General features: G+C 37.0%; 1 protein-coding gene across 1 annotated transcript in view; it reads right to left on the bottom strand.

Moving 5' to 3' along the window:
- Positions 1-827: 827 nt before the first annotated feature.
- LOC136687465 (uncharacterized) overlaps positions 828-14,087 on the bottom strand; it is a 37,035-nt gene continuing 23,775 nt past the window's right edge. The window contains exon 6 of the mRNA XM_066661892.1: positions 828-912. Coding sequence (XP_066517989.1) covers positions 910-912 — 3 coding nt within the window. The 3' untranslated portion in view covers positions 828-909. The remainder of the gene's footprint in view (positions 913-14,087) is intronic.

Genomic DNA, 14,087 nt, shown 5'->3' on the forward strand with positions numbered 1-14,087 from the left:
GAGAGCTACCAGTCCTCTGTCCAGCGTTACACTTGGACAGGCAAATAAATACATTAGTTAAACCTTTCACTTTGAATTTGTTTTATATTTGTCACTGGCTTAGACAAATGTCAATATAGTCACTTTGTATTCAACTGGTTAAACATATCACCCTGTGTTATACAGTGATCAGCAAGTTAATCAGGTCCTGAAGTTAATGTTTAATGAGTAATGGGCAAATTACTTTGAGAGGCAAATCGCGATGGTCATATACCTTTGGACAGAGCATCTTAAACCTAGAGGTATTGTGGGGTGATATGTAGTTCTTAGTAAGTGAAAAAAAGTGGTCCATAAAAAACTGAACTGGAGACAGAGTCATTGGCACCACAGAGTTGACTGATACACATGGGGAATGAAGGCTAGACTGTCTGGTCCCATCCCATGGAAGAGCTTTTGTGTGTGTACAGCTTTCTGTAGGAGCCAATCTTAAAATTGTCAGCAGTGTGCGCTACAGTAGTTCTTCCAGGGTATTGGAACAGATTGGCTGTGCTTTGCTCCACTTCTACATCAACAAGTTTCGGTTGCCCATGACCCTGTCCTCGTTCTGCTGGACACAACCCCTCTTCCTATGGCAGTGTTATTTCAATAGCTCCCCTTTTGTGTTCAGAGAACCCAGTTCCTGTCTTAGACCCAGTGTCACAAGAAGTAACCAAAGTAGGTCTGTTTCAAAGGCTTTTATTTTATACATATAATTGTTTTTTTATTAAAAAAAAAAAACAATAATACAAGTGGAACAATTTTCATGTATGACATGAAGAAAAACAGTACAAAACACCATAAAATATTAGCTACATCTTTTTTAAACAGACACCCTTCTTCTGTTGGTCATCACACTTATGGAAGGCAATGATGGCGATGAAGCTGGTGAGTTTACTGTAGTAAAAAAAAAGAAAGCATTAGTCATAACAAAATTTTGTGAATGATGAAACTAAAAACCATGAAACAAATTCCCCAAAATATTTCCTGGAACTGCTCTTCATGAAAACAGAATGAAAACGGTTCTCACAACAATGAGAAAGCATTCTAAAAATAACATGGCATTTCAACAAATGACACAGTGGTTACCGTAATAGTCATTGTATAAACTAGGTGCTAGATTTTTAAAATATTTTTATCTTTGGGCAGAATTGGTCTCATACAGAATTTTTTTTCACGTTTTTAGCGGCACCATTACAATAAACATAGTAACTATGCCTTCAGGGATTTTGAAGTCTCTAAAATGTCCTAATAAGGGACTAGATAAGGGTATACCATGGTAGTAAAACGTGGTACACTTCTGCATTACTGCTTTTCCTGGCTAAACCCTAATCTTCAGTACAGATTTGAACTCTCTGGCATAAGGTAGCATATTCCTAATGTAATAACTATCTTAGAGATTTCTTCTGGTTCAGACGTGTGGTGCCCATCATTTATTTTATATTGGATTTTATTTTATGTGTACTCAGTAGATTTAAAGCTTTTGTGTAACATAAATGTAATTCAAAATTAAAATGTTCTCCTGCTCTTTTTCATTTTATGGCATCTGTTGCAATTTATTAAACACAACAAATGTCATTTTATTCAATAAAAATAATATAAACATTCAGTAGTTTGAAAATGACAAGAAAAATAATTTATTTGTCACTGCATTCATTTTGAGTTCCATCAAGGAAATAGAGCTGCAAAAGCATGTGCATCAATTTGTCCTTTACTTGGGGATAATATCATATCCAAAAGTATGTGTGAATTTTGTTTTAGAAAATTTCAAGATGGTGATTTGATCTTAGCATTTGTGAATGTAGAGGCTAACCATGATTCTAAAATCTTTTGGCTTATGTTGATTTTGAATCTAGTGTATAAGAGAGCAAAGTAATATTGGTCCAACAAATACCTAACTACTGGTTTCACATTCCCATATTATTTTAAATAAAAAGATTTTTTCTTTCAGTTTTATGCTTTATGTAAACATCTACATATAGTTTTGCACATCTACCTCCTGGTCTTCAGGCTGGGAATGAAGAGATTCTGTCATCTCAGTCCAGGGCTTTGAGGTCATATTATTACATTCACTTTGCTCAACTGAGAAGTGTCCATTTTTTTCCCTCGTCGTCTGCTCTCGCCTCTTTTGAACACGAACCCCAAATAGTGCTCCAAGAACAAACACCAAAACACCAACAAATATTGAGACAACAACCACTGAAGTTATAACAGAGGTCATACCTGAAAAAGAGAAATAGACACCTAGGAAAGAAAATGAGCTGATTTGTTGTTCATTTAGTCATTCATTGTCAGTAACTGTTTATCCAGTTCAGAAACACTCACATATTCATTCACAGCTATGAACACTTTTGAACCACCTACCAACGTATGTTTTTGGACAATGGAAGGACACTAGAGCACCTGGTGGAAACCCACAGAAAGAACATACCAACACAGTCACCCAGAGAAGGACTTGAACCCACAACATTCAGGTCCCTGGACTGCGTCACTACCTGCTGCACCACTGTGCTGCTTGTTGTTCATTTAGCTAATGTTCTAGCTAATTGGTGGTGGTGTTAGTGTCTGCTGTGACGGTACAAGAGGATCAGACACAGCAGGGGTTTAAACGTTCAGAAGCTCTGGCTCTTTGAAGGTGGAACGGTATTGTAACAGTGGGATTAACCACCAAATGTAAGGGGTAAAGCTCAGAGCAGTCAGAACAAAAAAGAACAAATGTTTGTTTGTTTGTTTGTATGTTTTTGTGTGTGTAGGAGAGAGAGAGAGAAGAGAAGCAAACACCCAGGGATAAATATGGAGACACTCGAAAAGAGGATAGAAAGGGGACGTGAAAAAGCTCTTAGCCCTTCTACCAAATTACTGGCTCTATATATTTTTTTTTGACCCGCAGTAGAGACAAAGACCTTGTACTGAGCGCCATGTCTTTGAGCTTAAAAAGCCCTCTGCCCAGGTGTGGGGCATTGAGTCTGATTAACTCTGGGGTCGGCATAATGTCTCCCTCGGGTGGTCAGAGACGGCCCAGCACCAGAGCCAACCATTACAGGTATGTTTAAGCAGAAGAATGAGTGGTGTTTGAACATGGCTGGAATTTTACTTTTCTGTAGGTTTATATTCACTGTTTTAATTACCACAGAAAATCTTTTGTAACACGAGTTGTTTAGTTTTGTATCGCTTTTGGTAATGCTGTTAGCCGTCTTCCTTAAGTAAAACAAAACAGCAAATATAAGTCAGTATTACCCAGCTATAGACCAGGAATAGAGCAATATCCCTTATCAGGATTCATGCTTTGCAATGTTTCGAGTTCTTTTCATTATCTAAAAAAAATGACGGATGCTCTTTCTCTGCCATGAGCAGATTTAACATCTACAACATGGCAACCAAGGCAGGTGTGTCTAATAGAGTGGCAAAATGATAATAATAATAATAATAATAATTAAAGGAAAATCTAATCATGACAGTACAAACCCAATTCAACTTCAGGAATATCACTCAACAGCAAGAACCCCCCCCCCCCCCCCCCCCCAAAAAAAAAGTTTGTTTGTGCAGGTGGTGGCCACAGACAGTTACACTCTTCTCATACTTCCTGACTGATTGTTGTTGGGTTTGCATTTTGTTACTGTCCTTGGCATTACTGAAAGCATGTGGCAATACCTTAATTTGCCCAAGTTGTCCAGCTCCTCCAGGATGGCATAGATGAGCCACATTATGAGTTGATTCACTCAAATTAGAGGACCCTGTGATTTTTATGAATTTGATGGTTTTGGTTTCCGTTGACTGTTTGGTTCACAGCAACATACAACATTTATATCAGTAAAGGCTTTTAAGGAATATTTCGATCATCGAGACCCGATGAGTCATTTAAGTGTGTGTTTTTTTCTTTTTAAAAAGGTAGTTGCTGGACTTCCTGATTACAGCGATCCCTCCTATTTCGTGGGGGATGCGTTCCAAGACCAGCCGCGAAAAACGAATTTCCGCGAAGTAGAGGAAAGATGTTTTTTTTATGTATTTAACGAATATTTGGACTTTTAAAACCCTCCCTGTGCTGTTAACAACCCACCCTTTGCATTAAACAGTCATTCTATAATGTTTTTCAGCGGGAACTACATCTGATATCCTACCAGTTTCTTTAATAGAGTAATTCCTAAGCTGTGATTTAGCGTAAGTACATTTCACTCAGATGTAGACATGAACAATACATGTACTGTACGTAAGAAATACTTGTAAATGATATTTTGTCACCTGCAGGCCTAGTCTAATACATGTAAATAATAAAAAAGCCCCCTTTGCTGTACTACAAAGACTGAAAGTAACAGCTCTAATGTAGTGCTGAGTAACAAGCAGGACAGCTTTAAACACTTACCAATGACTGTTAGTTTGTGAACGCCCACCACTTCATTTGTTCTGATGTCTGTGATGGTGTACATTCCACTGTCGGACTCTGAGACTTTACTCAGCACCACAGCGTTATTCAGGATGGAGGCTCTCTGCTCGTAGTCTGGTTTACAATGAAAATAGTCTTCTTTTGGCTTGGTGCACATCCAGGACTCTGCAGGGTTTCCACCGTCCTGTGAGAAGTGCATCATCACTGGAGTTGGGAGGACTAGATCCAGAGAGACGGAGTCACCCTCCTTTATATAGTGTTCAAACCGATGAACTGTGGGAGAAAACAGAGACGTGTAATTAATATTTGACTCACACAGTAATCATATACAAATGAATAGATAATAGATTGCATCCACTGCAGCTGGTTTCCTAGACACTACTTTAGCCACAACTAGTTTAGAGTTTCTTTTATACCAGCATTTTTTATAGATTTCTACAACAGTTTTATAGCAGGTTGATCAGCTGATTGTCAGTTCAATGTTACTGACTTCACCAAAGATACTGTTATAGAAGTTCTGTAACTGACACTGTAAACATATAACAGTGTTATACTTGATATTATTCTTGTGATTTAAAAAAAGGGTACACTTAAAATTCCAATTTTTGCACAAATGGTGATGGACACTCACTCATTTTTGTCTCTTAGGGGCATCATGTTTCTGACCAGTTATTCCAGGTGTGAACACTGGTCTTCTGGCCAGTGCCATAAATGCTTTCACATGGCACAACAGAATGCAACTCTTTTTTTCCTATTTAGATTTTTACATTTTCAGTTTTAAAACAAATGTAATCTGTTCTCCCCCAGCATTTTGCTACATATTATTAGTTATTTTAAAAAGTAACTGTATAAAATATAAAATGAAAATATAATAACCTTCAACAGTCAGAGAAACTGCGTGTGGGTATCCGTACGCTCCGTCCTTAAGAGAGCATCTAAACAAGCCAGAGTCAGAGAATCTGACATTATTGATGCTCAGAGAGAGGTCCCCCTTTTTGTAATCTTCTGTTGACACCATGACCCTCTGCTCAAACCCAGAACCATACGAAATCACTCCATTCTCCAGTTTCACCACCAGCTTGGTGTCTTTTTCCCACTGAATGTAGATGGAGGACAAGTCTGAGTATTTGTCTGTTTCAGCGAAGCATGGAAGTGTAGCCTGAGCTCCAACAGACACATTTACAACAGTGGGAACTGTAATGAAATACAATATCAATTTCATAAGCTTAATCAAATTTCAGTTCTAAAATAAAAATCTTATTATTGTTGGACCTGGAAGTGTTATATTGGAGTATATTCTCCTTCCAATGGAACAACTAACTTCTACATCTGGGGTTAATTCTGAATTTAAAAATCCTGTGTAGTCCAGGCTTAGACCCTGTCCAGGAAACTGACCGGTAGTCCTATATTTCCAGGGATGGATTAAGTCCAGACATGGCCCAGCTTTGATTAATCAAGTCCTGGGAGACTCCATCTGTTGTGTTCAATGTAGTTTTACTCCTTGACGTTATATGAACACTTTGGACACTGAGTGCAGTCCACTGGAAAAGCTTAAGGTCAGAACTTACCTAGAACTTCTAGCTTCTGGTCACAAAGGTCCTTTCCGTCACACGTTGTGTAGTACCAGCCTCTGTCATTGTACACAACAGACAATATAATCAAGGAAATATCTCCCCTTCTGATTTTCTCTTCAGAGCATTCAGTCCTGCCCTCGAACTCTGGAGCAACAGTACATTTCCCTCCAGAAAACCGAAGAATCTCTTTGTTATTAGTCTGCCATTTTACTGTAGTGCAGTTCTGTTTACAAGAAATGGTGGCACTGTGTCCAAGCTTTACTGTAACTGCATAGATGACTGAAACAACAGCAAGCAGGACTGGAAAAGAAAATACATTTAGTGTTAAGTTAAATCATTTCAAGAACAAGACGAAATACACTTTTCTGAAGAACTCACTGTATGGACACCTGCTCATCCAATATATCTTCAATAATCAGTAGTATAAACAAAGAGGCTGTTTTTCACAGCAGTTCTGCTCTTCTGGGAATGATTTACCGCAGGGCTCCTAGGTACTCAAGTTGGATAATTACGTTTGCATCACATATTGGAGGACACTCAATCACAATAGAGTTCTACTGCTCCACACTTCAATGTCACGTGGGGCTTGATTATTTTATAGTAAATGTCTAACCTGTTAATCCAATATTAAGAGATCAATGCACAGCAATACTGTCAGGTTGAGAATATATAACTTTTTTTTTTTTTTAACAAATGCTGTATATAGGTATTATTGAGCTCTGGTTTGCCAATAAAAACATAAAGCTATAAGAGTATTTATATCAATTTCAGGATTCAAACGATCTATTGTTCAGGACATTCCCATCAGACCGCAACTCACAAACTTCCCCCTCAATTGACTGGAAGAAGACTGTTGGGGTGTCCCCTGATGAGTTGGTTAAATCTACACCTTCTGTCACTTCTCGTCACTGAATCACTTCCAGTAATGATTTTCAGTAATTTGGCTTAAAAATGTTTATCTAGTCTCATCTATACCTAAAATGTACATGTGAACGGACTGATCAAAATAACAAACAAAACCCTAAGCTGGTGAATCCTTCCTGTTAATACAAGACTCTCAATTTCAATTTTTCTTTGTGTATCAGGTGTAAATTTAAGCTAGAGATTGTTTTTAACAAATGGATTTAATTCAAAGTCAATGAGAAGTAATCAATTGTAAGTCTGGAGTCTCCTGGAATGTAAGACATGTTTGGAGAGATTTTCCAACTTGATCAAACTAACAACAAATGTATAATTAATCCTGTAAAACAAAGCCAAAATGTCCCAATAATAAAATGTCATCACTAACATGTCCCATGTGTATCTGCAGGAGAGTGAGATCTGACTTGTATCATGTAAAGGCAAGATAAGATAAACCTGGAATTTTTGTTAAATTCTGAGTTGTGTTGTGTGTGAAAACTCACCCAAAGTGATATATATCCATTGTCCATGCAGCATTGTCTGTAGTGTGCTGAAACAACAACTTCACAAGTGAAAAGGATCTAGTGCCACACTGAATTTACATGATTATTCTAAAACTGTCAGCAGTAGCACGTGTTCTTGTTTTAATTCATTCACTTTCACTTTGAACAATGAGCTTGTGGCTGTCTTCCAAGTAAAAGTGCGGGGACGTGTGGTGGGTGGGGGGATTGTAAACCTTGTGAATCTACTCTATATAGTGGAATTATACACTAAATTAAAGAGGCTGATCATTCATTCATTCATTCATGCGGTGGCACAGTGGTGCAGTAGGTGGTGTTGCAGTCACACAGCTCCAAGTCCCTGGAGCTGTGTGGCTGTGACACTACTTGCTGCGCCACCGTGCCGCCCATATATTTTAACCCAAAAATTATAAAAATGAACCCTCTACATATTTATTTTTAATTTTGAAAAACTATACTAATAGCACACCGGAATAAATTTCTTGTAAAGGTTTTCATATGTACAGCATGCATTTAATACTCATCAGACACAATAAAACCACTGACTGGTAAAGTGAATAACACTGGTGATATCATTCCTGTGCCCCCTGCCGTGCAGCATGTGAACAATCGGTTCATGAAGTTGATGTTGGAAGGAGGAATAATGGCCAAGTGTAAGGATCTGAGTGACTTTAACAAATTATGATAATGTCATAATGTTTTGGTCAGTCATTCTCCAAAACAGCAGATCTTGTGGGGGATTTAGGTGTGAAGTGGATGGTACCTACCAAAACTAGTCCAACTACATGCAACAAAGTCATGGACTACATAGGTCTTGCCTTGCGCATCAATGATCCTGTCTTTTTTTCCCACTGGACACAACACCTCTCTTAATAGTTTGAGTTTTATGTCCAAAGAATCTTACACCTTTCTTAGAGCCATAAATAATATCTCCTGGTCTCCTGAAGATTTTGAAGACCTCAGGGGTAAAACAAGTATTACTACTGAAGAAAGAAAGAATTATAAAATGATGACAGCGAGTTTTGTTAACCACAAGTTGGATATTCAACACACAGTGCATTGGACAATTGTGTATTAAACCTTAGAACATTTATAATCATGGGTGGGTGATTAATGTCCCATTCACTCAAGCACTGAAAGAATCTTTACCCTAAAGGATCATTATAGTAAAAATTTTTAAATGAACATTTTTAAAAATAAAATATTCCAGTCTGAAGCAACTTTAGAAAGCTGTACTTTCAGCAACTTTTAATAAGAAAATGTTAAGAGAAAAAAATATATAGTAGTTATCCATTTGAAGAGTGTTTTACGGATGTTAAAAAAACACCATCATAAGGTAAAGGCCTGTACCAAAATTAACAATTCTGTATTTTCAGTTTTCACCAATCAAACAATATGTGAAATAAGACCAGCTTCATAGTTTGTAGTAGTACATTTTTAGTGCTGTTTAGTGCATAGTCTCAATACATAGTAACAGGGGGGAGATAAGAACACCATTAGGACCTCAAAACATCATGAAATAGCCCTGATAAGGAAAGCCTATGCGTACTGTGAAGAAAACTTTGTGTCCTTCTGATCAGGAATGTGAGGGAGGTTGGAGGGGTGTCACTCATTTTCATACCATTAAAGTTTGTGCAGTTGTATGTGTACAGTTTGTCCCCTGTCTGAGACCAACTCCTTCTTGTGTATGGTTAGTTGTATGTGCAAAGTTATATTAAAGCCACATCTCTAAATAACACACAAAATATGAGGTAAATATAAATATTTATCGTAAATGTTTACCAAGCAAAAATAAGTACATTCGTGTGTTTTTGTTCAGTGTTGAAACAAATATATTTCAGAGTTGAAAACAATTTAGAAGGACTAGAAAGAGTAGAAAAAAACAAAAGTACAAAAAGTGAAGAACATAAAAACAAACACAAAAAGCACATAAATAAACAAGATAAATATTACATATTCATATTTGAAATCTGAAGGTCACTGTTGTGTGGTTGAATTTATTTATTTAATGCCCTACTGGTTCTGTAAATTTGCCAACTTCATTAAACCACTACAATTCGGATATAAATAAATAATAAATAATGGCTAATTTTTAAACTATTGCTGAAGTGCAAATTATCCGAAGTCCTATCTATAGGAACATTGCTTTTGTTATTTTGTTGTCTTCATCTCATAGCAAAATTTAAAAATATCACCTGGTTTTCAAGGTTGTGCTGAAGGTTCACAATGAGTGAAACAACAGAAACTACCAAATGTTTTGGGGGAAATCATGTCTCATTTACTCCCATTCAAAATTGAGGTTTTTTTTCCTTCTATAAAGATGTCATTTCTGAGATGAAATGTTTTGTCATGGACACGAGTTTGTCCCAAATTTGCCTAAATATGACTGAGCAATAGCGGCTTATATTTTATTTTTCAATGCTCTGTTGCTTATAGGCTCAGTTAAAATATAACCTCCTGTTCTTATAGTATCATTCTCCATCAAAGGATACAGTAGTTTTTAAATGTAGTATTACCCTCCTAAAGACACAAAGTGCAGTAAACAGATCTTACATTCCCTTACACTTAAAAAACAAAACAAAACGAGTCGAGTAAGAAAATGTCTAAAATTCTTAAAATTGTGTGTTTGATATTTTTTAAAACATTGTCTGATGTAGACGTTATTTACACATCTAGTCAGTTATCACATGCTCTCAGAAAAAAATGTCACAGCAATGATACCCTCGAAGGCATGTCTTTATTTAGGGAACATACATTTACCATAATGCTTTTGACTTGTAAAGGTTAAAGTATTAATTTAAGTAAACTATTCTCTGGAAAGAGAAAGATCCTTCCCCTGTGGGAATCACAGCTTGTTCTAAAGATTGTAAACATATAATTCTTTTTATTAACTTACAAAATTATTAACATAACAAATGGAATTTTTAAAGCGCTTTTCAGTAAGCCAAAGACGCTGTTTACAATCAGATGAACAGAAAGACTTCAAAAAAATATTATGCCCAGAACCTGTATTATGGGTCTGCATTATAACATGTCGTTTTTATGACATAATATCTCATAATAACGTCATATTTCCTCATAAGTTTGATGTAAGATTTCATAATAATGACGTGCTGAAAAATATTGGAGTATGCTTGGTGGCAATACGTTTATATACACTTAATAGTAATGTTGGGGATGCTGGTAATTGATTGGGATGTAGGCGAGGTTTATATTAGTGGTATTCACTCTGGGTTGCCAGTCAGAGCACAGGAAAGAGGCAGATGTTTAAATATTCCTCTCTTTACTTGCAATTCAGAGCAGCAATACAGAACATTGCACATTAGCAGATTCAGTAAGTAGATGTGTATCTATGTGTGGTTGTAAAGTAATCAAACAAAGGAATAATCACTATTACATTCTATGCTCACATCCTATAGAAAACAATGAGTGCCTAAGGAGTGATATAAACCAGTATTTCTAGTTCACACACATGACGCGATTCTAACGGCTAATCGCTAACAACCACTTTCTAATAACAGTACATGATTACTGCACTAAGTATAAATATTGGAGAGTAAATCTCTAACTTAGTTACATGAAGTGGTGTTGTTTAACAATAGTAGGGTGACTAGACGTCCTCTTTTACCCGGACATGTCTTCTTTGTTAGACTTAAAAAAATGTCCGGGCGCAATTTCACAGACGTCCGGGATTTTGTTTTTCTAGAGTTTAAATAAAATTTGGAGAATTATTATTGGCTGATAACCTTCTCTGTAAACATTTAATTGATCAGTCTGTACGTCAGTCTGTATCCCCCAGACGTGTCCTCTTTTTCACCATCTCAGGTCTGGTCACCCTAAACAACAGATAAAATATAGTTACTCACTTATTTGGCATTCACGCACACAAGACTACATCACAGTGTAGTGGAAATTACATTACACGTTGCTGTGGCATAAGCACTACATAGCGGAGTCAATGATAATTAATGATTATTTTATTAATAATTAATTATTTAATTCATTTTGCTAAGCTCCATGTTTGGGAGCCATTAAATAATACGTAGTGTCTAATTTTAGCTTAGACAAGAAGGCCATCTTCACATATTATACAGCAGAATTAGCTAGAATTAATTAATATTAATGAATTTTGCTCATTGGCCCGCCGTGGGTTCTTGACTCTGAAATTGAATCTGAACTAGAAGTTATAATTCCATACAAGAAAGGTGCACACACAAACAAATAACCAAGGATTGGTTTTATCACACAACTGGTTTATTAACTGTAAAATAGAATAATGAATATTGATTACACATTCATATAATGAAATGGATTACAACGATACATGAGGGAACAGGGAGATTAATATATGAGGGAACCTCTCTATGAATTACCCTAAATTCTAGAAAAGCTATTGTTTATCCCAGCAAAGATTCAGCACCAACCCTGAGCAATGAGAGACATTAGACCATGTGACCTTATGTATCCGTGGCGATGGACTGGGAGCATGTCGCTGACACGCGGTGCTTTCTGACACGATGCGGGCGTTCCTTTTCTCCTGAGATTTTCAGATACGGCGACCCTCCGTAAGAGCTGGTGGCGTTTTGAAGTTCTCTGTGGGGATTCTCCGTCATTGCTGATCTGCCACATTGTGAGAGACAGTCCAAGCAGGTCTCTCCTGGGACTCATCTCAGAAGGTCAAAAATCTGTTCTTTCTGGACCACACTTGAGAGGCCCAAGACTGTTTAAGAGAGCCATGAGAGAGTCTGCGCCTGCAGAGACGTCTGTAGAGCAAGAGAGCTCTCTGACTACCCTATCTGAGAAGCATTGTCTGCTGGAAGCAGGAGAGAGGCGTTCTTCAGAAAATGTCTTCCTCTCCAAAAATTCTCAAAGATTGTGTCTCAGAGGAGTGTTAAAAGAGCGAAGAAGAAGTGTGATGTTTACCAGAGTTTAGAAAACCTGCCCCGATTACCTGATTCTTCCTCAATGAGGGAGAACTGTAGCATTTCTTGCTCCTGATTGGCTGTTTCCTGAACCTTGTTAGTGGCATCACATAATATTTATGACCCATGACAAGACAAAGGCTTGAAGACCATCTCCTTTGAATGAATCTCCAAGATTTTGAATCATACTATTTCAATATAAAAGATTAGATGTTAACACAGAGTAATATCATTAAGACAACCATCTTCATACATCTTCTTTTCCACTTTTCCATTTCAGGGTCGCAGTGTAAGACAACCATGTTCTACATAATTATTAACCAACTACACACATAGTATGTGGCTACCTTGGTTCTACATAAATTCATATAAAACAAAAATGATTTTTAAACACATGTAAATTAATCCCACCCATTTTGATTGTCCAAATGGAATTAATTTCAAACAGTTGTGCCCTTATACAACTTGTTTTCCATGTAAGAACTTTGGGATGTTTGAGTGTTTTAGAGTTAACAGTCTTTAAAAAGGTGTAAGAGGACATTGTGTGAATTTCAATCAAGATTGAGTCTGTGTGTCTCTCTGCATTTGAGAAGTTCCATGATCCCCCAAGACCCGGTGTTGTAGAAAACAATTTTATTACTTTGTGTTTGTTGACAAATATCCTTAAATGATGATTAGTTAAATTAGCATACTCATGGTGTGAAATCCTGTACCCTATATGCATTTATATGAATGACTAACCAGCATTTACATTATGAATTACTTACACATGTAGTTAAACATTTTTGCTTGATCCTGCACTACTAACTCATATGATAATTACTCCTAAAGACATATTATAAGCTAACTTCACTATATGGCATGATAACTTGATATTGACACACAGTTTTAATTCTTAACGTCTAACCTTGAACAGATGTGCACTCCAGGATTGTAACACACTGACATCATAGTGTTGGGCACGGAGGCGCTGATTTGTAGCTTCTTCTTGTGGCCTTGAAGTGTATCTCTAACTCCCTAAATTTTAGTCTCTAGGGAAAAAAAGTGCTGAGAAGAGAGGCCCATTATAAGCCTGACCAGATAATGAATGTCTTCAGGGTCACAACAGGCACCTGAATATTGCACGTGAAGAGCTGAGTACTAACACGTGAAATTATGCATATTAATATACGCTAATCAGCCAGAAACGCCTCACCACCAGGCTATACGTCATCATGGGTATAACTTTTTGAGTCAGATGATGGGAGGTCAGAATTTTCACTTGGGAGGGGTATTAGACTGTTCTCAATGTGTGAATTCTCCTGGATCCAGTATTTTGGTAAATAAATACTTTGATTTGCTTTGAACTTCACTCGACTGGTGTCTGCGACTCTCTCGTAACGGACATGCCTCCCCCGAAGAGGGAGAGTGTATTTTGGACCTTTTTGTTATTTTCTCATTAGTTGGTAAATTTTAAATACTTTGAGAACGGTCCAAAGAAACATTTTTATCTTCACCGGTCATAAACTTTCCTTGAAAGGACCTATAGTGTCAGGTTTATGACTCTCCGACCCAGACTTTCAGGCACCAATCTAGGGCCAGTTCTTTCTTAAAAGCCTATCTCAAATTCCAATCTTGATTGGTGTGTCTCTGAAAAGAGTTAACGTTTGGGTATTTAAAATAATATCTCAGAAAGTCAAATTTCTTATTAGGAATTAATACACATTCATCATATCATACTACAGATCCCCCCTTTCAGATCATACTTTCTTTCTAGAAGCATTGAGCTGACAAT

This window comes from Hoplias malabaricus, chromosome 2, assembly GCF_029633855.1.
Source record: "Hoplias malabaricus isolate fHopMal1 chromosome 2, fHopMal1.hap1, whole genome shotgun sequence".
Taxonomy (NCBI): Eukaryota; Metazoa; Chordata; class Actinopteri; order Characiformes; family Erythrinidae; genus Hoplias; species Hoplias malabaricus.